Here is a 24,113-nt window from a genome sequence, read left to right as displayed (position 1 = left end):
CTTTTTGAGTCGAACAGCATTCTGGGAAGGGACGCCGGTGGAAAGCTTCTCGAAGGAACTGCAAAGATGATGGTGAGTGAGTTAGCATTCATGCCCGAAATCAAATGTTTAATCCGTGTCCATCCTTCAGTTTCTCAGCGGGCATCTGTATCTAGATAACTCATCATTTATGTGGCATCCCTTTGTCGGTCTAAAGAAACAACGATTTATTGGAAAATGATTGTAAAACGGCTTTATTTTTAGCCAGACTGTTAGCCTCGTATGCTACCAATGGGCGTTTACGAAGCTAACGGTGATGCTATTGAATAAAATATATAGTACGCTCAGCTGGTTACCTTTTGGTCTCTAAATTTAATTTAAGTATATGTCTGTATATAAATTGTTAACAGCTTTTGAAATGGTCATTGTTAGTCTGGTTATTGTCATGTTATCTGCTGTGTGTTAAGCTTCTTTGTATGAGTGGCTGCATAGGAAGCTAACGGAAGAGCCTATTAAATTAAGTTAAATCTATTTCTGGTTTTGTTAGTGCTATTGGTCAAGTAGCATTCGTATGTGTCTGTATATTTATGAGACATAGCTGTCTGAAAGAGAATGACGCAGAGCAACAAAGACAAGTGACTCTTGCTAAGTCATTTGCTAATTCCTGCTAGCTAATGAACAGAAAACAGTATCTAAAGTGTGTTGAATGTGTTTTTTTTTTTACATGTAACTTAAGTCTGCTACAATGAGCATTATTATTAGCAGACTATATGAAGCAGAAAACAACATGAAGTACAGACTGCATGCTTTTGACAGTGTCGCACATCATGTGTGTGTAACAAAAGCATCACACCCTGCAGCTACAAGAAGTAGCCACAGCCTGTGTGTTAACACTTTAGGTTATTGCCTTAAATGGTAAAGCAATACAACTTCTAGTTTTTACCCAAGCTGAGTGACAATACCATAGTAATAATGTCAAATATTTTTGGGATAAGGAAGATCCCAATGCTTATCAATTATGTGAAACATGCTGCACTTTTTACACATGGCATAATTATGCATTTAATTATTATTTTTTTTAAACAGCAACCACGCTTTCTTCTCAATTCCTTTTATCCCTTTCTCTCTCCAGCCCACACCAGTTATCCTGCTGAAGGAGGGGACAGACACGTCTCAGGGCGTTCCCCAGCTCGTCAGCAACATCAATGCCTGCCAGGTCAGCAAAACTTTAATTCCCCCCCCTGTATTTGTTTTCTTACCCTTTTTGAATTGGTCAGTCTAAATACCCCTGTTGTGTCTCTCCAGGTTATTGCTGAGGCTGTCCGGACCACCCTTGGTCCAAGGGGCATGGACAAACTGATGGTGGATGGCAGAGGTGAGGAGAAATGGGAAGACAAGGATGGAGGAATGGATTAAGTGATGAGTACTATTTTCTTACTGAAAATGTGTGATTGTGTTTTTCAGGTAAGGCCACCATCTCCAATGATGGAGCCACCATCCTGAAACTGCTGGATGTGGTTCACCCTGCAGCCAAGACCCTGGTGGACATCGCCCGCTCCCAGGATGCTGAGGTGAGAAGTGTTTAAGCATGGATGTTAATGCATCAAGGGTTTACTCTTGCCACTATAGAGCGGGGTTGACGACACGCATCCAAAACAATAAGCAGCCGAAGGTTTTCAGTCAAAAAAATGTAATTTATTAACAAAAAAGTATTGACTTAAATAGTCTCAAAATAACAAATCTTTAAACAATATTTCGGCGGTATACTTTCCTATATAAACTAAACTATACTTTGTTTGCAGTCCAATTTGCAACACTAATTTCTGTCGGCAATTTGCGGTCGAAAAACAGTTCCGCTCCCCGTCTCATCAGGTCTCCGAGCACCCCGGCAGTCCTCAATTACCTCACTTAAATACACACCGGAAGGTACACGGAAACAGATCATATTTACGATATAAAATAAACAATCACTTCATCAAAACATATTCACTACGGCAACACAAATCACCCCTCCATCACTAAATCATTTATCAAATTATGACTCGAAATAATAACCCTGACTACATTGTGGCTCTAACAATGGATTATGTTGAGGCAACTGGTTACTTAGATTTGTTTTAGCCACATCCTCAAATAGTTCTTAAATGTTCTTCATTACTTGCACCATTTTAGGTTGGTGATGGCACCACCTCTGTTACCCTCCTGGCTGCTGAGTTCCTGAAGCAGCTCAAGCCGTATGTGGAGGAGGGTCTCCACCCTCAGACCATCATCAGAGCCTTCCGCACCGCCACCCACCTCGCTGTCAGCAAGATCAAGGAGATTGCCGTGCCTGTGAAGAAAGGCGACAAGCAGTAAGTGCTCACTTTAACCAACAGGTTATTCACAAGACATGGTTGGAGTTGAAGAGAACTTTTTTTTAAATCTTGTTTTGTACTTTTGAAATGAACTTTCCCATCCCATCTTTCCTCTCAGAGAGATGAGGCAGCTGCTGGAGAAGTGTGCAGCCACCGCCCTGAATTCCAAGCTCATTGCTGGTCAGAAGGACTTCTTCTCCAAAATGGTGGTGGATGCCGTCATGTCTCTGGACATCCTGCTGCCTCTCAAGTTGATCGGTATCAAGAAGGTCCCTGGAGGAGCCCTTGAGGTTTGTACATTTTTTATTTTTATTTTATTCAAACACCAGAGTGAACAAAGGGTTTTAATATTTTAGTTTGACTTTGAAACCTCATTTCACATTTAAAATTTTCTACAGGATTCCCATATGATCTCTGGAGTTGCGTTCAAGAAGACTTTCTCCTATGCCGGGTTTGAGATGCAGCCTAAACGTTATGACAACCCAAGGATTGCTTTGCTCAACGTGGAGTTGGAGCTGAAGGCTGAGAAGGATAACGCCGAGATTCGCGTAAAAAATGTCGAGGTATGAAGACTAAAACATAACATAATGATTGAGAGCAGTAAGTGCCCAAAAATGTTGTTAATCTCTCCCCTTTTTTTGTTACCTCCCACCTTCCTGCAGGAGTATCAGGCCATCGTGGACGCCGAGTGGACCATCCTGTACGACAAACTGGAGAAGATCCATCTGTCAGGAGCCAAGGTGGTTCTGTCCAAGCTGCCCATCGGTGATGTGGCCACGCAGTACTTTGCTGACAGAGACCTGTTCTGTGCCGGCAGGGTGCAGGAGGAGGACATGAAGAGGACCATGATGGTAGGAAACAGACAAACTATACAACATTACAATTATTAACATTGATTAAAGTAAATCTATTCTATAGAGGAATGTTACATTTATTAGTGGCCACTTGTATGTTTGAAGTAGCTTTTAAAACTGTGTCATGTGTCTTCCAGGCGTGCGGCGGCTCCATCCAGACGTCGGTGACGGCCCTGACAGACAACGTCCTGGGACTGTGTGAACACTTTGAGGAGGTCCAGGTTGGAGGAGACAGGTAAGAAGGTTAAAGGCACAAGTTAAAAGCTTTTGTCCGTCTTCTTCTGGGTATTACTCTTTAGAATAAATAAAGCTCTATTATTCTCTACGAACGCTCACACCCATCTTCTCTGTGTTTGCAGGTATAACTTCCTTAAGGGCTGCCCCAAGGCAAAGACCTGCACCATCATCCTGAGGGGTGGAGCGGAGCAGTTCACAGAGGAGACGGAGCGATCACTGCACGACGCCATCATGATCGTACGCAGAGCCATCAAGGTTAGTACACGCATGGGATTGTTACGGAGAACCGGTCCCTGTACTCTTATCGCAGTTATCTGACCCTCCTTCACCTGTTTTCAGAATGACTCAGTTGTAGCAGGTGGAGGAGCGATAGAGATGGAGCTGTCCAAGTACCTGAGGGATTATTCCAGGACCATCCCTGGAAAACAGCAGCTGCTGATCGGAGCGTACGCCAAGGCCCTGGAGATCATCCCCAGACAGCTGTGTGACAACGCTGGCTTCGACGCCACCAACATCCTGAACAAACTGCGCGCCAAACACGCACAGGTAGGAAGTCAACCATGCTAGTCCTAAATCAGACTTCCAATAAGGATTTGGGATTGTCCCAGAACATTTGTTAAATTCTTCTTGACTTTGTCTCCCTGCAGGGTGGTATGTGGTACGGTGTAGATATCAACAACGAGGATATTGCAGATAACTACATCGCCTGCGTCTGGGAGCCCTCCATCGTGAGGATCAACGCTCTGACAGCAGCATCAGAGGCAGCCTGTCTCATCCTGTCTGTGGACGAGACCATCAAGAACCCCCGCAGCAGCATGGACGGACCACCAGGGGGCGGCAGGGGCCGGGGCCGCGGCATGGGCAGACCCCATGCTCACTAAGAGACGCAGGAACGGAAGCCCATTTCTAAACTGGAATTACAACCCAAATGCAGATAGAGGACGGTGTTCATGTTTGATCTGCATTTAGATTGTAATTGTAGTTGAACATTTGGCGTTTCAACAGCCGTACACACATTGCATTTGGCAGGTGTAGTGAAACAAAAAAGGGGAAGCAATTTCAAGATGGATTGTTAGACTTTTGTCAAAGATGGCTGACGTCTGTTTTTCTTTGTCACCTGTAGTTTTTTCTTACTGAAGCTTTCACTAGGTCACGTCTGTTTAACATTTCAAGCACTGTATCTTTCCATGTGTAGCCATTTTGCTGAAAAAGTGATGATGCAATACAAGAATGAAAGTAGTTCCCCCCTTGGTTTGATGAAACACTCCTGTCCCCTCAAAGTGAGCTCTCCTCTCTGAAGCAGCTGTTCCATCAGCTCTAATCTGTGCTTGTGTTACCTGACAAACTGATGTGTAACATGGGAAGGAAAGCACTGATGTTAAAGAGTTCTGAACCATTCATTGTTTAGGCTGTGTGAAACTATTTATTGGACCATTCTTATCAATAAATGCACAGCTGAAATCATACTGCTGACTTGTGTCTTATGTTCAAGGGTGGGGACAGAAGATTGTTAAGGTATTTAAAAAAAAAAATGCAAATAAAGATTTTACTGTGGGAAAAATTAGTAAAATGTGTTATTTTATTGTAAAATGTAGGGCCATGGATTAATCATTATGATAATAACAGGATTGTGCTTTACAAACTGCACAAAAATGAGATTGTCTCATGTTGAACAGAGTACACAGGTTCTTAATCTTACTTTACATGCATACGAATACGGTTCATTACAGCATACAGATAGACATTTAATGTGGCACAGCATGATCAAGGATAAAGCCCCCAAAGGAGCAGACTTATATTTTAAAGACAAGTTTACTCAAGTAATGTGATGTGAAAAACGTCTAATACTAAACCATACAACTGAATAGTGATGTAAGGTTTAAGTAACTTGCAAATCTTGCAATAATGCCACAGTCCTTCCTTTTAAAGGGTCCTTAGTTTCTACTTCAATGATGATTTTTAGCTTGTAGTTCAGTCTTTCACCACTAGGTCACGCTCAACCACAGTCACATCGGGAACAAAGCTGCAATCCAGGTAGATGTGAATAGCTCATATATGGACAGAAAAATATGAATGAGGTATCGGACCCTTTTGACATCCCTGTGTGATTCATTGTATGAGGGAAAAGGAAACGGTCTTCCTATTAATTAATTAACGTGAGTGAGTCTCACTCCAGGTAGTATAATACGGACAGGTTGATTTATTAGAAGGTATCCGTTTATTGGAGAAGGGATGTGTACTGCTCCAGCTTCCATTATGGCTTTACAGAGGTCATACAAAAGGAAAGGGGCAGGAAATGCGTGTGACAGCATTATAAGGTGACTGAAGACAGTAGACACTTTCTTCTCCTCTTGTTAATAAAGGGTGCCCTACCCTCCAGTTGAGGAGATGCTGAGTAAAAAAAATAAAAAAGGCTAAGTTTGAATACATTTTTATTCTCTACTTTAATGAGTAAATGTAAAGCCTAAATGTCTTAATCACAGGATGTGAGTCTTAGAAGTCCAAACAAACCTGTCTCCCACTCCCAAAGTACCGTTTATTATTCTACAATTATCATCCCAAGAATCCGTTTTTTCCTGTTCTCCACTTCCTGCTCCTCCTCAATTAGCCAGGAAGTCTATGGAAGCCCGGACGGAGCGGTTAGACATGACGTCAACCGCTGTGACTTTGATCTCCGTGTCTCCAAACTGCATAGTGGCTCTGATCTCTCTCCTCTCCGGTCCTCCTCCTCCTCCTCCAGCACCTCCTGCTTCTCCTCCTCCGCCTTCTCCTCCCACTGCTCCCGGTAGCGGTAGCGGCTCCGGTAGGTCTAAAGTAATCGTCCCGCACTTCCTGACCCCGGGGTCTGAGATGTAGGTGACATCCTCCGAGGGGCTGCAGTAGATGTTGATGATGATCTTGCGCTGCCCCAGACGAGCGGGGGTGTAGCTCCGCTTCACGACCTCGCCCAGAGCCACCGATTGGTCCACGCAGACGAAGCGGTCCAGGATGTCGGTGCACCACTCACGGCCGTCCTTGATGAGGAGTTTGTCCCGAGGGTGGCGCCCCTCCACGAAGCGGTTCAGGACGCCGACGCCGTAGATGAGGGGGCAGCGACGCACTCTGACCTGAGAGACAGATTCTGTTAGAACTTGTCAAAGACCTCCATCACTAAAAGCTGCTCCTGATTACTCACCACGGTGGGATCCAGCCCAAAGAGCACGGCCCCCTTCAGAATGGTCAGTCCCACGTCATGGGGGATGATGATGCGACACGTCCGCCCCACTGCTCTCTGGACAGCTTTCTGCAGCATGGGCGACTCGGCAAAACCACCGACCAGGAAGAGGAAACGCACGCCTTGCAACTCAGGCTTTGCCACCAGCTCCTCTGTCACGGGAGGAACATGGGAAAAAGCCTTCAGAATGATTTCACTTCATTCATCCACTTCCGTTAACTTCCTACACTTTACTAGCAATGGTATCCACGTGAAATCTGATGCGACCAATAAGCCCAACCTGGGATAAACGAACAGGCTGCTACACAGTCGGTGATTTTGAAGTGCTTTATGTTAACCCCAGTTTAAGCTGGATTCTCCCCGTTCTTAAATCACAAATCCATCCAAGAAAAAGTCTCTTTAACTGGCTTTGGTTGATGCCAGTGTACGCAACTCATTCCCTCAATCAGTGCAACGCATTCACAGATGGAAAAATCATGTCGACAAATTATACTCGATAATATTAGCTGCTTTGGATGTAACAAATGGTCAACCGTTGTCTTCATTTCAGATTTCTTTTGACAAAAGACAACATATGGTTGCTCTCATTTGCTTTTGCCCCATTTACACACGTTTTCTTTCCACGCAAATAGGCCGTTACCACATCTGGTGCAGGACTCTGGAAGTTAGAATGGGTTGTATTCTTTTTATAACAATTTGACACATCCACTCTTGGTCTTATGTTGATCCAACAAAAGCCAGCAGATCTAAGTGCTTTGTACCACTGGAATGCGACTGATTAAAAACAGACACTCAAGTTTTTTAAGAATGAACAAGGCTGGAAAACAAACAGTAAGGTCACTAGCACCTAGAATAAGGATACAAAGAAAGCTCTTGGGCCTATAGTTTGCTCTGAGCGTGGAGTATTTGCCTTTTTACGGTTTGGACTGGCGCTGCCCTGAATTAGCTCACCAGTTTGGGCAACTCATCCTGTAAAGTCAGAGGTTTGGGCTATTCAAAACAAATCTGCTCTGCTCTGATCTCGTGTCTTTGTGCTTCTCACCGATGTGTTTGACTATATTGCTGATGGTGGGCTGGAAGAGCTCGTTCATGGCTTCCTGCGTGAGCCGCAGCATCCCCTGGGACGACCACTTCACGATGTTCATACTGAGGAGAGAGTCTTTAATGTCACACATAAATCCGTCCATTGTTTAATTAAACACACACCCCCCCCTTCTCCCAGTCCCCGCTCACTTGCTCCTCCTCAGGGCGGCCTCCACACTCTGCCCTCGTTGTCTCTTGTAGAAGTCGATGAAAGAGAAGGGCAGGGAGATGTTGAGGGCGTTGGCTCTGCCAGGCGCCGCAGTCCGTTTCCTCGCCTCGAACGCGATGGTGAGGTCCACCCAGGCCGCCGGACGCTTGGCCTTGAAGCTCTTGATGAAGTCCTCCCCGAAGATCTGACACAGCATGGCTTCAAAGGCCAGGTCCACTCCGACCGCACCGTACGGACCGCCTGGAAGAGAAACGGCAGCTTTAAAGATACAAAGATTCAGAAAGTGATGAGGATACTCCTTGGGCTGATAGAGTTTATTCATTTGAAAGTTAATCAAGGATCGCAAACCTTTTCTTTTACATTGCTGATGTACTTAATTTCTTATTCTATATTTATTTATTTGATTGTATGCCATGTCTTGTAATGTCAGTGCCAGGACCCTGAGGGAGATGGATTTGTTGATGAAGTGTGCCGCCAGTATTTCACTGTTCTATGTGAAGAATTCTAACCAAATTTGAATTACAAAAAAAAAAAGATTTAAAGATTCAAATTCAAAGGTTTCATTGTCATACACAGTAGCTACATTGTAATTATAGCAATGAAGATCTCCTTTGACAATCCAACATAAACATATATAAGTTATGCTTCCGTTAGGCAATATTATAAGGAATCATTCTGTAAACTTTCATTGTTATGCGGATGATACTCAACTATATTTATCAATCAAGCCTGATGAAATTAATCATCTAAATAAAATTCAAGACTGCCTCAAGGACTTAAAAACGTGGATGACGTTACATTTTTTGATGTTAAACACGACCAAAACTGAAGTTATTGTACTTGGCCCGAAGAATCTACGAAACAAATTATCTAAAGATATATTAACTATGGATGGCATTAATTTGGCCTCCAGTGAGACTGTAAGGAATCTTGGTTTTATATTTGATCAGGATTTATCCTTTAACACCCACATAAAATCAATTTCAAGGACTGCCTACTTCCATCTACGTAACATTGCAAAAATCAGGCATATCTTGCCTCAAAACGATGCAGAGAAACTAGTCCATGCATTTTTTACTTCAAGGCTGGATTATCGTAACTCCTTATTATCAGGGTTTACCAATAAGTCAGTCAAGTCGCTTCAGCTGATTCAAAATGCTGCAGCTCGTGTACTAACCAGAGTTAGGAAAAGGGACCACATTACTCCTGTTCTGGCTGCCTTACACTGGCTCCCTATAGAACACAGGATAGAATTTAAAATTCTTCTTCTCGCCTACAAAGCCCTTAATGGGCAGGCGCCATCTTACCTTAAAAAACTCATTATACCCTACTGTCCTACTAGGGCATTGCGTTCCAAGAATGCAGGGTTGTTGGTTGTTCCTAGAGTCTCTAAAAGTACAATGGGAGCCAGAGCCTTTTCTTATCAAGCTCCACTTTTGTGGAATCAGCTTCCAGTTTGTGTTCGGGCGGCAGACACCCTATCCGTTTTTAAGAGTGCGCTTAAGACCTTCCTTTTTGATAAAGCTTATAGTTAGGGCTGATTAGATTCAGCCCCTAGTTTTGCTGATATAGGCTTAGTTTGTCGGGGGACATCTTACTTCTTCCTTCTCTCTGTCTATACCTGTGTACTCTCATGTTCCGATTAACCCAGCTTCCCCAAATGTCTTTCTTTTTGGTGTCTATATACGCCGGGATCCGGAGTCATGGATGATCCTGCGGTCCTGTGTCATGGATCGCGAGTCCTGGATCTTGAGTCGTGGCTGTGGTCCTGGATCATAAGTCCTGGATGGATATCCTCGTGGATTCATCTTCCTATTATACACACATGCATTTCCAAACATTTGGACTACCTATGTTGCAAATGTATTATCTTTTCAATTTACACACGGCATCTATTGCACGTCTGTCCGTCCTGGGAGAGGGATCCCTCCTCTGTTGCTCTCCCTGAGGTTTCTCCCATTTTTCCCTTTAAACTGTGGGTTTTCTCTGGAAGTTTTTCCTTGTACGATGTGAGGGTCTAAGGACAGAGGATGTCGTATTGTCATACTGATATTCTGTACAAACTGTGAAGTCCACTGAGACAAATGTAACATTTGTGATATTGGGCTATATAAATAAACATTGATTGATTGATTGATATAAGACATAACAATAAAAACAATAAAAGTAGTGCAATAATAAACAGAATAGAAATAAAACAATGCAAGATAATGTTGCAAGTGTATACATGTAAAATAAATGAAGATAAGCTAAAAACTGAATGTAAAATGAAATACTGTACAGGGGACTAAAATACTGCTTCCTGTAGTCGTAAATAAATATGTGACATTGCAAACAGATGTTTAAGCTTATGAAGGCACTAAATCATAGGAAGTTGTGTGTGTGTTTTAGCAGATTGTGAAAGTACCTGAAGCTTTGTAGAGCTCTTTGAGTGTTCCCTGTGGCTGCTCGATCTGATGCACCGTCAGGTCCACTGTCCCACCTCCACAGTCTGCAACGATATACCTGTCCCCTGCAAGAGAGAGCACACACACACCATTAATAACTGCAGTGCAAATTCCACTCCATAAGTTGTAGAAGGAAACAGTGGATTGATAGTGTGTCTTCTTTTTTGTGGAATGTCTTAATGTGTGTGTGTTTCCCCTGAAACTCTTCAACCAGCAGACCATCAAACATAAACAATCTCCAGGCTGTGATTGCTGCCCTCTGCTCTTGTGTGTTTACAATCTGCTCTGCGATAAGAGCCGGTTTTGACTTAGTTACCCTGAGTTTAGATGAACCCCTCCTTGACACGTATGAGTGAGTGAGGAAAAGAGAAGCTACACAAAAAGAACAATAAATGGAGGATGAGAGAAGAAAATGTGAAAGGAGGAGGCGAATAAAACTGGCTTCTACTCCTTTGGTTTATTTACAGTGCAGATGTAGAGTCCCATGGGCTGGGTCCTTCCTGTGGGTGTGTGTGTGTGTGTGTGTGTGTGTGTGTGTGTGTGTGTGTGTGTGTGTGTGTGTGTGTGTGTGTGTGTGTGTGTGTGTGTGTGTGTGTGTGTGTGTGTGTGTGTGTGTGTGTGGGGACAGGAAACGGAGCAGATAGGGTCAGCAGGGACGCGTGGCTCCTCAGATGGTTGTCATGTGTAAAACTGGAGAAGTAGATGTATTGGTCCTGTAGGATCCTCTCAGGCAACACTGGACACTGTGGATTCACACTTTGTGGTTGTGCGTGGAAGTCAAGTACTTAAGTGCAAGTTTGAGGTACTTGACCTGAGTATTTTTCTTTTCATGCTACTCTAATACAACTCCATTACATTTCAGAGGGATACTGTACTTATTGCACTACATTAACCTGACAGCTTCACAAAATGATATTTTGTCTGTGAGTTTAACTTTGATAATAGTGATTCCAACTTGTCATGTTTGAAGATTTGCTGATTCTCCTTTCATTTTTTTAACGTCTTTAATACATTTGTTACACTACTATTTATGGACTGTGTGTAACTTTTGGATCTGGTTGCTTTTACTTTTAAATACTGACATACCTTCACCAAAGTACATTTTAAATGTGGGCTTTAACATAAGTAGAGGGTCTAAATATATCCTGCAGTTTAGGGTGACATGCCCCTTGATCCTTGGCCCTTATATTCATATTTTAATTGTATTCTTGTAAGGTTACAACTTTACATTAGTAATAACATGAATTAAGAACAGAGTAAGTGCAGAATGAGATGACTTTAAGCAGGAAGGAAAGGTTACAGAGGGTTTCTATAAATGAGTAAGTAGGTGGGTTTGCTTCTGCTGGGGTGAAAAGTCAAAATCATCAATATCTCCAACATGTGGGGTCTGACACACACTCCGACACCCCCCCCCCCCCCCCACACACACACACACACACACACACACACAGTCTCTCACCAGTCTGCAGCTCCGACCACAGCTCTCCGGTTCCACTCTCCACCAGGAAGGTTCTGCTGTGTCTGGATCGCCTCAACTGCTCCCTCGCTGCAACAAACAAAACATACTTCAGTTTTTTACTTGGATAGGATGCTGCACATGCTCTTGTGTGAGATGATTTAGGTCAGCACATCAGTTCACATTGTTTTTTAGCTTCAGCAGGCAGCTGTTTTCAGCCATACAGTTTGAAGCCCCCTCTATGCTGTGCAGTTCTTCAGGGGCAAAGCAAGGATTTCTGGGTCCCTCAGGTTCGAAAATTAGTTATTGTCCCCCTGAAACAATGCTCTGGGCCCTTTTCAATTCAACAAGGTTTGATGGACTCTCTTCAGCTCTGGGACCCAAGGATCATTTCCACCTTTCACCATTGCCAACATCCAAACAGTCTGCCTGTATAAACAAACTAAGCTAGTGTTTAATGCCATAACTTACACTTTCAACCTAATGAGGATGAATGCTTTTAATCTATACAACATAAAGTACGTTTCACAACCCATGAAGTCATGACATTTACCCCAAATCTTTCACACTAAGTGAAACAAGAAAAACATACCAAAACCAGAGTCATCATGTTTTTGCATGACAGAAGAAATATGTTGGAAATGCTCTCACATTTCAGCTTTCTCCCCGCTCTCGACATGCTAACCGTCTGACTGGCAGGTTATGAGTACGGAGGGAGGCCAAGGAAAACAGGGCGCAGCTGACAGAAATACAAAACTCCTGACAGCCTTTGACAGAGCAGATACACTTAATGGGCCTCCATACATGCAAGTAGACCCATAAAAAGACATCATGGATTTAAGATGAACATCTAAAGATTAAGGGAGGAAGTTTTAAGGAAAGGTCGCTTTTTTTGTCTTTCAACAACTTTGACAGGGTTTTGGTGAAGCTGCGGCCCTGATGTAAACGTGTGTGTCAGTGTGTGTGATTTGTTTGACAGTCTGGAGTGAAGTGTTTGTATCATTTAGGTCAAAGTGGTTTTTACTAGGGTTCCCTCAAACCCCATGTTTCTTCACTCCACGATCATTTGAATAAGAGAAAGGTATTCGAAACAAAGACAGAAACAAACAAAGAAAATACAAGAAAGGAAAAGAAAGAACAAAGATTGAAGAGCAACATATTTTCCTGAAAGCAAAGACTCGAACAATTGTTTTAAGGCTCTGGATCTAGGGGGTATGGAATATGTGTGTGTGTGTGTGCGTGTGTATTTTGGTGTGTTCATTTGGATGGGGGTGATGAATGTAATGCAAGTCTGGAAAGCATTTACATGAAACAGCAAAATAGAAAATGTGTGTGTGTGTGTGTGTGTGTGTGTGTGTGTGTGTGTGTGTGTGTGTGTGTGTGTGTGTGTGTGTGTGTGTGTGTGTGTGTGTGTATGTGTGTGTGTGTGTGTGTGTGTGTGGTGTTCGGTTTCTGCAGAGTCTTTCCCAAGTGTAGGTCCTGGCAAAAAGGAAAAGTTAGAGGGGGAGGAAATGTTAGCAAGACAGAAGGAAAAGAAAGAAAAATGAATGCAGGGAAGGAGAGGGAGAATGACAGGCCGGGGGGGGGGGGGGGGGGGGTGGTGAGATCATAGTCTCACTGCACCTTGTTCCAATTACAATATCCTGTGTTTAGTGTGTGTGTGTGTGTGTGTGTGTGTGTGTGTGTGTGTGTGTGTGTGTGTGTGTGTGTGTGTGTGTGTGTGTGTGTGTGTGTGTGTGTGTGTGTGTGTGTGAGGGGCTGCATATGTATAAGTGGGCCTGTGCAGGGGCTGTTGGACGGCATGTTGGTGTGCTGAATAATGCACCATTGTCCTTTTTCTCAGCATGAAATCGCTCTTTGTTTCTTGGCTGCAAATTGGCAGCATTTTCGGGAAAATGTAAAAGTTATTCACCCTTTCAAATACTATAGAGTTGCAAAGTGAAAAGAGTTTGTGGTTCTGGAAATTGTCTTTCCCTGAAACTGCAGAGAGTAATCACCAAATTCCCCTCAGTTCTAAGGAGTGATTTAGCATCTTTCAGTTCTTTATTTTTAGTTTTCTGCTCGCAGCTTTACTGTTTTGGTTCACTCTTGCCACTTAAATCAGCTTACATTTCAGGCTTAATAGAAGACCTTATTTCGTTTGAACCAAAAACTCTGATAATCCAATTCTACGCAACCTGCCCGACAGAAAGCTAACAAGCAAGGAGCAGTTAGCATCTAATGAAACAGGTGTTTCCCTCGAGAGAAGAGCTCAAAATAAGGATGAAACTTGGACTTGGAAACCAAGCTTAAAATAAATGCTAATGTTCTCTGTATCTTCTAAGAGGGAACAGTTTGCCTACATGCTCACAACAGCAACTTTATAACATGATAATATTCCAATTTTGCGTTGAAGAAAAAAGTAACTTAGTGAGCTTTAGCATATACAACATTCTTTAAACTGTGCTATCAGGAAAATAACTCTGTGCCATAGCTATTGACTCAGAACTATATCCACAACTGCAAAGTCATCTGAGGAAAAACCACAAGTAGTATCTGAGGTCAAATCTCTTTTTTTTACACACACACACACACACACACACACACACACACACACACACACACACACACACACACACACACACACACACACACACACACACACACACACACACACACACACACACACACACACACACACACACACACACACACACACACACACACACACACACACACACACACACCCCCCAGTTCATCCTTTGCATGAAACCACAATCATCAAGTGACATCCAACAACATCATTTCCAGTAACATGCTGTGGTTTCATGCTTATGCTAATGACCAAGTCCACAAGAGAACACTCACACGCGCCCGCCCGCCCGCCCGCCAGCCCACACACACACACACACACACACACACACACACACACCCACACCCACACCCACACACACACACACACACACACACACACACACACACACACACACACACACACACACACACACACACACACACACACACACACACACACACACACACACACACACACACACACACACACACACACACTACCTTGTCTGAAGCTGGATTCGAAGGGTCTGGAGCCTTCCTGGTCGAAGCCGTTTGTGATTGGCTGTAAGCTCAGGTCGAGCACCTGGTGGAGGCGGAGCTTGCGGCAGTAAATGGACGCGGCCTCCGGCTCCAGAGCGATGAGGAGCTGCTCCGGACAATCAGGAGACACCAGACCAGCCTACAGAGAGGGAGAGGAACATTACAGGTGTTATTTCCCTGAAACATTATCCATTGTATTAAGACACTGAGGACATATTAGTATTGGAAAAATATTGGAAAAATAAGTTCTCAAACATCCTCATATAATGGTTTGTAGGATATTTTACAAAAGTTATTGTATTCTTCTTTGGCCTATGAATGTTCAGCAACACAAGTGATCAGTGTTCCCACAAAAGAGTATGGTTCAGAATGTGCAACAAAATTTGAATCAGAATCACCAATACTTTAAAAAATCCCAGGGGAAATTGGTTAAAGTATATATAAATTAGGTTCAAGAAAGAAAGATCGTAGTTTGGGATTAATAAATATATTGGAATTATTTGGTGAAATTTAGAACAAAAGGAATCCTCAATCTTAAAATATTGTGGCAATATCAACATTACATTAGTTTATAACCTGGCCCCATTACTTGGCTAGGTTTAGCAAAATATTGTAGCTTGGGTTCAAATACGGAAGTGGCGTTGCTTGAGTACGGAAGATACATAACGAATGAGTCAATGTTGACTTTTGTTTTCACTCTGCACACAAACAGCGGTGTCTTGTGTGAAAGTGTTTGTTTGACTCACCCATGCACCCTGACCCCTGCCTATGCAGACTTTTGCACAATAATCGTGCATTACTTTTGATAATTATAACAGCGTATGAGAACAGCCTGTGTTTTTAGGTGTGTGTGTGCAGGGCGGGGGTCTGGACACCTCTTCCTGTGTTTGTATGCCGGTCTCCCTCATTGTTCGCTTGAGATGACATCATCGCCAGCAGGAAGCACACACACCCTGACAGCCAAGAGCCGGAGCCAGCATAGGGTGTGTGTATATGTCAGTGTATATGCCAGCGTGCATGTAAAAGTGTGTGTCCATTAGACTATTTATGTATGTACCCCGGTAAATAAAGGGCAAAGGAGAAAAGGTGAACAAATGTGTGTGCGTGAAACATTTAACATTTTGCAGAGAGGGAATAAGGAATAAAGCATGATATTGAATGTAAAAGTAGTACAGTCATTTCCATGGACTGTTGCTAATTAATTAACAATTATACTCATGGGTCAGTCCATTCTCATTGATGTGTATTGTGATAGGCCCCCTTGCATTCCTGTCCATGTACGCACACTTCCTACAAGTCATTGGGACAAATGCAGTGCACCAAAGGAGGAGTGTGTGTGTTGGTGGGAAGCTATACAGGGAGGATAAAGGAAAAGTGCAGAGTGTGTGTGCATAGCAGGGGATCTTCCATGGGAACATTCATTAAAGAGCCTTAATCTCATGCTGTTGTGTCACCAAATATTGAGATAGGTCAAATGTTTTTCTTTCACAGGACCTATATACAGTACATGTTTTTACGAGAATGGATGGATCAGGAGACATATTAGATGTAGAGACCCTCCTGGCTCATGTTCCTACCAGGTATGCAGCCTCTCTCATGAACTGTTTGGCGGGTTGTCTCCACACAGCAGGGACGGTGATCACCCATCGGATGTCCTCTCCCTCCAGCACTGATGACGACTGGTCCTTCACCTCCTAAAACCAATCAAAGAAACATCGTCTTTGGTAAACACACTCAAAACCGAATTCAAGTTATGAGCTTCTGTCAAAGCAAAGCACTTGAGCTCATCTGTGGACCTTGTCTTTTAGACTACACATAAAAAACATAAATATGAGGTTCCATACTGCAATTATTTGGGGTTTCATAATGCACCTTTAGAGCATGTTCCCTGAAGAAGTGCAGGGCGTGAGCAAACACCTCGATGGCCCTGACCTTCCGCCCGCTGACCGCCTCCAGCTCCGTCTCCATGGTGAGGTCCTGCAGCAAACACAACCCCAACTGTTGAAAAACTGCTGCAAGAACAAGTCTGATTCTTACAACAACAAAGTCATAACAATTGCAAAAGACAGTTCAAGAAAAGAAACTGCCCAATTGGAAGCTGCAGAGGCTAAGATCCTACACTTCCCACAATGCATCCTGGTCTGGATGTGTAAATTGAACCCTTTTGTTCTGGATAGTTTATGAAAATAGTTCTTCTGTCATTGCCACCCACAGATTCCACCCATCTTCTCAGATTCTCCTGATCCCTCTTACACTTGTGCTGTGGATCTTCATCTTGAACTTATCGAAGTAGAGCCAGTGTCGAGCCTCCTCCGGGTCCAGGTCGTGGTAAAAGTCCCGGGCCGCAAACCCAAAACTGTGGAACTTCAATTCAGGAGTCAGAAGCAGACACGTTGGGCTCTTCTGATTGGCTACACCGGGGTCCCCTCCCTCCCAGCGCCTACAGGGATCGGAGGAAAAAGAGGTCAAGGGTAAGGCAATAATAAAACTGAATTTGTTCAAGGAAACAAAAACAGAGTCTTACTTCATCATGTGTATGGCCTCTGAGTCCTGAGTGAAGCTAAAGGCGTAGCCGCTGGAGGTCGTCCCAAAGTCTATCGCCACGACAACTGAGAAAGGACAGGACATCCGGGGTCTGACCTCCACCCTCTAAGAGAAAGACAAGGACATTTGTGTGGCTATGAAAATTGGTACAGACATTCATATCTACCTCAGGAGAAATCGGTGAAAACTAGTATGATACAACCTTGGGTCGTAAGGCAAATTTGTTCCTTGAAACACATTTGTTTCTTTCTCCTAATGTTTAGCCTAAGTATTCATGCTGTAAAAATGTGTAACATAGTATAGTCTACCTGCTAAACATTAGCATGTTAGCATGTTCTCTTGTTTAAGGTTCAACACTAAAAAGGAATAAATCCTCATAGTCTGCTACAAATATCACAGTCCATGATCTAATGCAGGCGATCATTTCTGTCTGGAGAGGAAGGAATTTAAAACACATGCCTCTCACATTTCAGACATAAATTGTTTTGAAGAGTGGAAATTAGCAGGTTGGCTTAGAAATCTGTTGTTTTTCAAGGACTTCCCTTCATTCCTCTCCTCTAGTGGAGATAATGTGTTTTTATAGGGTACTCACTTTAGTTCGACACCTCACTGTAGTGTCTGTGGTGGATGTGTGTTTGTGTTAGTGCATAGTTACCGGTGAGGGCGAAGGTGTGAGGGGTGTGATGCTGCAGTCATTTCGAGCTGCGGCAGGCGATGGAGGGGCTGATAAATGATCACCTGTGAATTAGCGGATTAAGGGAATTATAAACACATTAAAGCATTGGAATAGTGCGACACGTACTGAACAAAATAGCCAAAGAACATGCAGCTTCTTATCATAAGGAAAGAGTGATTATTACACTAACATACGAGCACAAATGCAGGCAACACCTTATCTTTCACACACTTGACCTGAAGCTCTCTATATTGAATATTTTTAATGAACCGGAATGACTGGAATGTCACTGGAATCTGAGTAGGGTAATTTCCAAGTGGGAGAAGAACATGGAAAGGTCAGCGCGTTCACACTCCAAAAGATAACGGGAGGTGAGTCATTTTGACCAGGTTTCCATAGTGTTGAAGCATGTGTATAAACTGTGGAGGAGAGAGTGTGTTTCTCACCGGGAATCTGCAGGCTGTCGGGGTCAGGCTGCGCCTCGTCAGCCATCTTTGCAGGAGCCAGGGTCTGCAGAGGAACACACCAACATCATGCAAAAATAAATATTGTGCAATAGAAAGCCAGACATTTGGAAACACGTATTCTTCAGATACTCCCTAACCATCATTCACAGCAACTGTCAGCACTTTATTTAAATGCTATATAAGTTATTGGATGGGTTGAACAAACAATATAACCTGGAAAAAGTCATTCAAGGTCACTTGAGGAATGTTGTGCACTTATTTAAAGACTTATTCACATTTATATGAATTTGAGGGCACTGTGATGGAAAAGGGAATCATGGAAGACGAGGTGTGTAAAAGCATTAGTACTATAAATTAACTAATTCATGATGTGTGTGTGTGAGAATTTCATTTGTTTTAGTAGTATAATCCTTTTCATTGAGCTGTCTCTATACTGAATGTATGCCTTCCTGTACAAGCATTTACTTTGTGACTTTGTGCATATGTTTGTGCGTTTTTATATTGTTATGTGTGTGTGTGTGTGTGTGTGTGTGTGTGTGTGTGTGTGTGTGTGTGTGTGTGTGTGTGTGTGTGTTTTGCAGCCGTGGAAATCATTGGATAAGACTGGGATCTGAGCCACATGCAAACTAAACAGACGAGAGCAATGAAACAAAGATGTGTTTGTTTAAATGTCTTTCTGTTTATGTGTGTGTGTGTTTTAGAAAGTAAGAGCGAGAGAGAGACCATAAGTTAGTTTGACATATTTTTCTTTGCCTACAATGCATGCAACATCTGGGCACATGTATTCATGCATGACCCTGAAACATTTGAATGTGTTCTTGAGTATGATTGGCTTTCTTTCCCATGCCTGTCCTTGCTATTTGATGATAAACCCAGAAAGAGCTTGATCCTCACATCTCTTCCCAGCTTCATCTCTCCTGCACAAACGTTTTTCTTTCCTTCTTCTCTCCTTCAAACACGTCATCTCTTTTCAGATCAATGCACAGCGAAGGATTTACAGCCCCTCTTGCCCCTCATTTATTTCCTTCTCACTCTCTTTTCGCAGATGCACGACTCAGATCTAGCAGGGGATCAGCAGAACAAGCAACTCTGAGTCCCTGGAGACGTTGCATTAAGCACGGATTGTGCAACACACTCCACTTGTATGCACCATTAACAATAGTGTATATGGTAGTTATTCTGGCGTGGCAGCCTTTAGAAGTGCAGCTTTGCCTCCAGACAGTTAAAGGAAAACTCATAAGACTTCAGACAAATCAAGTGCTGATACTTTCGTCCAAAAAAAGTTGATAAAAAGTGCACTAAACTTACAAAAGCTTACAATTATAAGTCCCTTTTTGTCCCCTTTCAATGTTAACTCACCTCCTTGTGTGCTGTTGAAACACTGTACTCTTGTCCTTTGTTGCCTCTCCAAATAAGTGTTCCAAAAATCCACCGTCCAAAGTTTGGAGTCCGTTTCCAGGCAGTGAGATGGAGAGGAACAGGAGGAAACTGGGACTGGATTCAAGAGGATGCTTCTCCAGAAAACCCTTGTTAAAAATGAAAGACTTTCCCACTTGCAGGCAGATTTCCCGAACTTCAAATCCCTATGGATGGAGAAATAAGTTGCAACGTTTCTCTTTTACTTCTTTGTATGAGAAAGAAACGTCTGATTTAAAGTTCTTTCTCTCTTCAGCCGCGCTCTCCTGCTCTCCTCCTCTCCGCTCTGTGTAGGAATGTCAGAGAAAAGCAGTGACACACACACACACACACACACACACACACACACACACACACACACACACACACACACACACACACACACACACACACACACACACACACACACACACACACACACACACACACACACACACACACACACACACACACACACACACACACACACACACACACACACACACACACACACGTTGCAGGAGTGGGAGGGCTGTGACAGCACATATGGGGGGAATGCTAGGGGATCTACCTCACTGAGATATTGTGTTGGAGGCTGAGGGTGGAGTATTCCTGAGCAGGCGGTGTAACCAAAGTTATCTTGCCCTCTCCCTAGCCTGCCACTCCTCCACAACCCTCCTTCCTCTCTTTAATTATCGCTTCCTGTCTTCCTCATTGCTTCTCGTTTCATCTCTCAATTTCTCCCCACATGCTGTTGTTTTGTTTCAATTATCTTTCCTTCTACTTCTTTGTCATTGTCCTCCTCCCATGACCTTTTTATGACCCTGTATGCACAACTTTCTAACTTTGCAGACAAAAGCAGGAAGCAGCCAGGTGTTGATTCAATCTAAAAAAAAGTGATAACTTTTTTCCATATTTAAAGGGGACCTATCAAGCAAAATGCACTTTTGTACGTATTTTATACATGAATATGTGTCCCCATTGTTCCAGGGAACTCACCAAGTGTCAGAAAACACAACCCTCTCTATTTTCCTCCATACCCAAATCTCTTAAAAAGGGGCTGCAACGGATCTGATACAGACTGATCCAGATTTGAACACTTCTATGACGTCACAGAAGTGGCACTACGGCTATTGGGCCAACTCCACCAATCAGGATGAGACAGCCACGGACATTGCAGTTCGAAAGCGCTGGAGATGCTGTAGTACATATGCCAGGCCTGTAGATGGTGCTGTTCTCACAGAATCAGCCCATGCAAAGACAGTGTTAAATTGAGCTAAATGAGGAATGGCTCAAATGCATGATCTGTTTGGTATTTCGAAAAATAAAAAGTATAAATATGCCTTTTATAGGTATGGTCCTACACTATATTATTCAAATATAGCATGATAGGTCCACTTTAATGTTAATGTTTCGGTCTAGTTTAAAGAAACAGTTGCACTTTTTTGAAAAAACATTTATTTGCTTTCTTGCCCGGATTCGTGTGTGTGTGTTTGGATTGGTCCACATTGATCCTGCAGGGATCTGAGTTCTACCCACTAGAGCTGTGATTGAAAGCATACATTAACCCCCAGTGCCTGCGTGCACACACACACACACACACACACACACACACACACACACACACACACACACACACACACACACACACACACACACACACACACACACACACACACACACACACACACACACACACACACACACACACACACACACACACACACACACACACACACACACACACACACACACACACACTAGCTGGCCCCCCTCCCAATGGACAGCGGAAGTCAGACCTCCTGAGTATTTGAAAGAAAAGGCCCCTGGTATATACACACATTCACTCAGTCTCCTTGTCCTGTCAGATTTCCAAATCAAATTAGGTTTTGTGTGTGTGTGTGTGGTGTGTGTGTGTGTGTGTGTGTGTGTGTGTGTGTGTGTGTGTGTGTGTGTGTGTGTGTGTGTGTGTGTGTGTCTGGAAGCCATTACCTGGCAAGTCTCCCTTTCTGCCCAAAAACCAAGAGGCCCCATATGGCTCTTGCCATCACCTCTCTCTCTCTCCTTCTCGCTTTATTGCCTCTTTTATTGTTCTACATCTTTTATTATTCTACAACTTTTATTGTTCTACATTTGTTCCTTCTTTGTTTCTTGGGCTTTTGTCATTTACATCTTTCTTTGTTTAATCAATTTTGTTTGATCCTTCGCCCATATTCATTTGCTTCAATTCATTTTTGAATGACTGCAATTAGCAATTGGTTGGCAGCATTTCAAATGTTAACTTTTACAAAACGTGGGAATTGTGCATGACACTCTTATTCTAATCTGTATTAGACCTGCTTGAAACCACCATGGGGGCCGCAGTCAAGCTTCTCCATCACTTAAGTGACTCTAAATCATGAAACAGGTCCTTTGTTGTGGTCAATGCAGCCTCTCCCTTCTCCTTGGAGGTCCAGACGCAGGAAGCCCAACGCAGGAAGTGATGGAGTCAGCTGACAGGAAGGAACCCCTGTCGGCATTCCTCTCATGAATTCCATATTATCTCTGGGACCCTGGAAGTCTTAGACTAGAGCGATGAAAGCACACCCATAACACACACGCAAGAGGGCATTCAAACACACACACACACACACACACACACACACACACACACACACACACACACACACACACACACACACACACACACACACACACACACACACACACACACACACACACACACACACACACACACACACACACACACACACACACACACACACAGATACTGTTCTTCCTCCAACTGCTCTAAATAGACCCCAAACTCCAGCACAGCACCAAGGAGAACCTGTCACTTCCCCTCAAGATAGCGAGCACGGAAGTCACATGATCTAAAGGCAGTTTAGTTGTTTATGTCATGGTGATAGCAACATGGTGACAACAAACATTTATGCAACTGCGTGTTAAAGCATTAGTTTGACATTTTGGGTAATACATTTTTCCTGTAGGCTTGCTTAGAGGGTTAGATGCTAATATTGGTACACCAAGCTAAAGGCCACAGCCAGCTACCAGCTCATTTAGGGTGGAAATATGGTGGAACAGTCAGACTGGCTTTGTTACAATGTTTTTCTTTAAAAATGCACTTACCAGCAACAAAAACGGACTAGAACTTTTGTGCTAAGCTAACCTGACGCTTGTGGTAGCCTCATATTTAGAAATAATAAGGCTATATTGTACCTTAGTGTGCTTGCTAACGAGATATTTCCTGCTTGTGTTCAAGCTTGGGGTGTTGTATGTTTCAGCGAGTGTATGCGTGCATTTGTCCATGTATTGGCATCGGACAAACCCACTTACCGGTGAAGTCTGGGGTGGGGACCCAGGGCCACAGGAAAGGCTGGGGTAGAAGATACACGCACATATTAAACATGACTGACCTCTGACATCAGGTCTGGGCTATCGTGTAATAAAAAGAGAGGCAGCGCAAAGCGGAGAGAGAGGCACAGGAAGGGAATGTATGATTTATGATTCAATAGCAAATACAGAGGGTGAAAATTATAGAAAGGGAGAGAGAAAAGAGGGAGGGGACGTCATGTTACAGCAGAGTGGAGAATGAAAAACAACCAATAGTGTGAGAAGAGTTGGTACGTGTAAAGGGTTAGGTAAAGTTGATCTCCTGTGACAGTATGAAGGTCTAGGCAGTGTGTTAAAAGAATAATTCACCCCCAAAGTTATAATTTCTATGTTAGCTACTAACCTTGTGTAACCTTGACTTCTTGCAAACATCTTGTTCTTCCTCCACCACCTAAAAAAGAAAAAATGAGTGGTATATGTACAGAGTACAGTCACTTGTTTTTCAATCAGTATTCAGCACTTAACTCTGGAGCTGTGATATTTACCTGCCTTGTTGTTAAAATATAAAACAATGTGCATAAAAATAGACCTGAATTTGGTGAGCTGTCCTTAAGCCGCTTCAGAAAAGATCCCCAAATGTTGCATGACAGAGTCCCTCTTTTAGATTGGTCCCACTTTTATGGAGTTTAGTACTAATTTCAACAAGTATTATTGGTTATGGTGGTGCAGTATTTCTCATGTACATAGCGGTACATATTTGTGCTCCACATTGACAGCATATTGCCCAAGAGCCACACTGTGTGTTACAGTCG

The 24,113-nt window shown here is 43.2% G+C and overlaps 2 protein-coding genes across 3 annotated transcripts; one reads left to right on the top strand and one right to left on the bottom strand.

Annotated features, from left to right (window-relative positions):
• Window positions 1–4,890, top strand: cct7 (chaperonin containing TCP1, subunit 7 (eta)). Its single transcript, XM_079670784.1, has 12 exons — window positions 1–72; window positions 1,112–1,195; window positions 1,285–1,354; window positions 1,444–1,550; window positions 2,152–2,330; window positions 2,452–2,623; window positions 2,732–2,896; window positions 2,996–3,184; window positions 3,325–3,422; window positions 3,547–3,679; window positions 3,764–3,970; window positions 4,072–4,890. The coding sequence occupies exons 1-12, from the start codon at window positions 67–69 to the stop codon at window positions 4,303–4,305; spliced, it is 1,644 nt and encodes a 547-aa protein (XP_079526910.1). The 5' UTR covers window positions 1–66; the 3' UTR covers window positions 4,306–4,890.
• On the bottom strand, window positions 4,637–23,752 carry hspa12b (heat shock protein 12B). 2 transcript variants are annotated; one of them, XM_079670770.1, is made up of 16 exons: window positions 23,705–23,752; window positions 23,305–23,344; window positions 19,933–20,156; window positions 18,553–18,616; window positions 18,086–18,168; window positions 17,411–17,535; window positions 17,140–17,326; window positions 16,759–16,863; window positions 16,464–16,580; window positions 14,848–15,025; window positions 11,797–11,883; window positions 10,298–10,402; window positions 7,872–8,130; window positions 7,681–7,784; window positions 6,600–6,790; window positions 4,637–6,531 (listed from the first exon to the last, which is right to left on the bottom strand). In XM_079670770.1, exons 4-16 carry the CDS (start codon window positions 18,596–18,598, stop codon window positions 6,025–6,027), a joined length of 2,094 nt encoding a protein of 697 aa, XP_079526896.1. In that variant the 5' UTR covers window positions 18,599–18,616; window positions 19,933–20,156; window positions 23,305–23,344; window positions 23,705–23,752; the 3' UTR covers window positions 4,637–6,024. The 2 variants fall into 2 exon arrangements, with proteins under 2 accessions (XP_079526896.1, XP_079526897.1); XM_079670771.1 differs by lacking the exon at window positions 23,305–23,344.
• Between the last annotated feature and the right edge of the window lie 361 nt (window positions 23,753–24,113).

Source organism: Notothenia rossii, assembly GCF_949606895.1.
Source record: "Notothenia rossii genome assembly, chromosome: 3".
NCBI classification, from domain to species: domain Eukaryota; kingdom Metazoa; phylum Chordata; class Actinopteri; order Perciformes; family Nototheniidae; genus Notothenia; species Notothenia rossii.
Note: the sequence above shows the minus strand (reverse complement) of the source record. Positions and strands in the feature narration are given on the sequence as shown.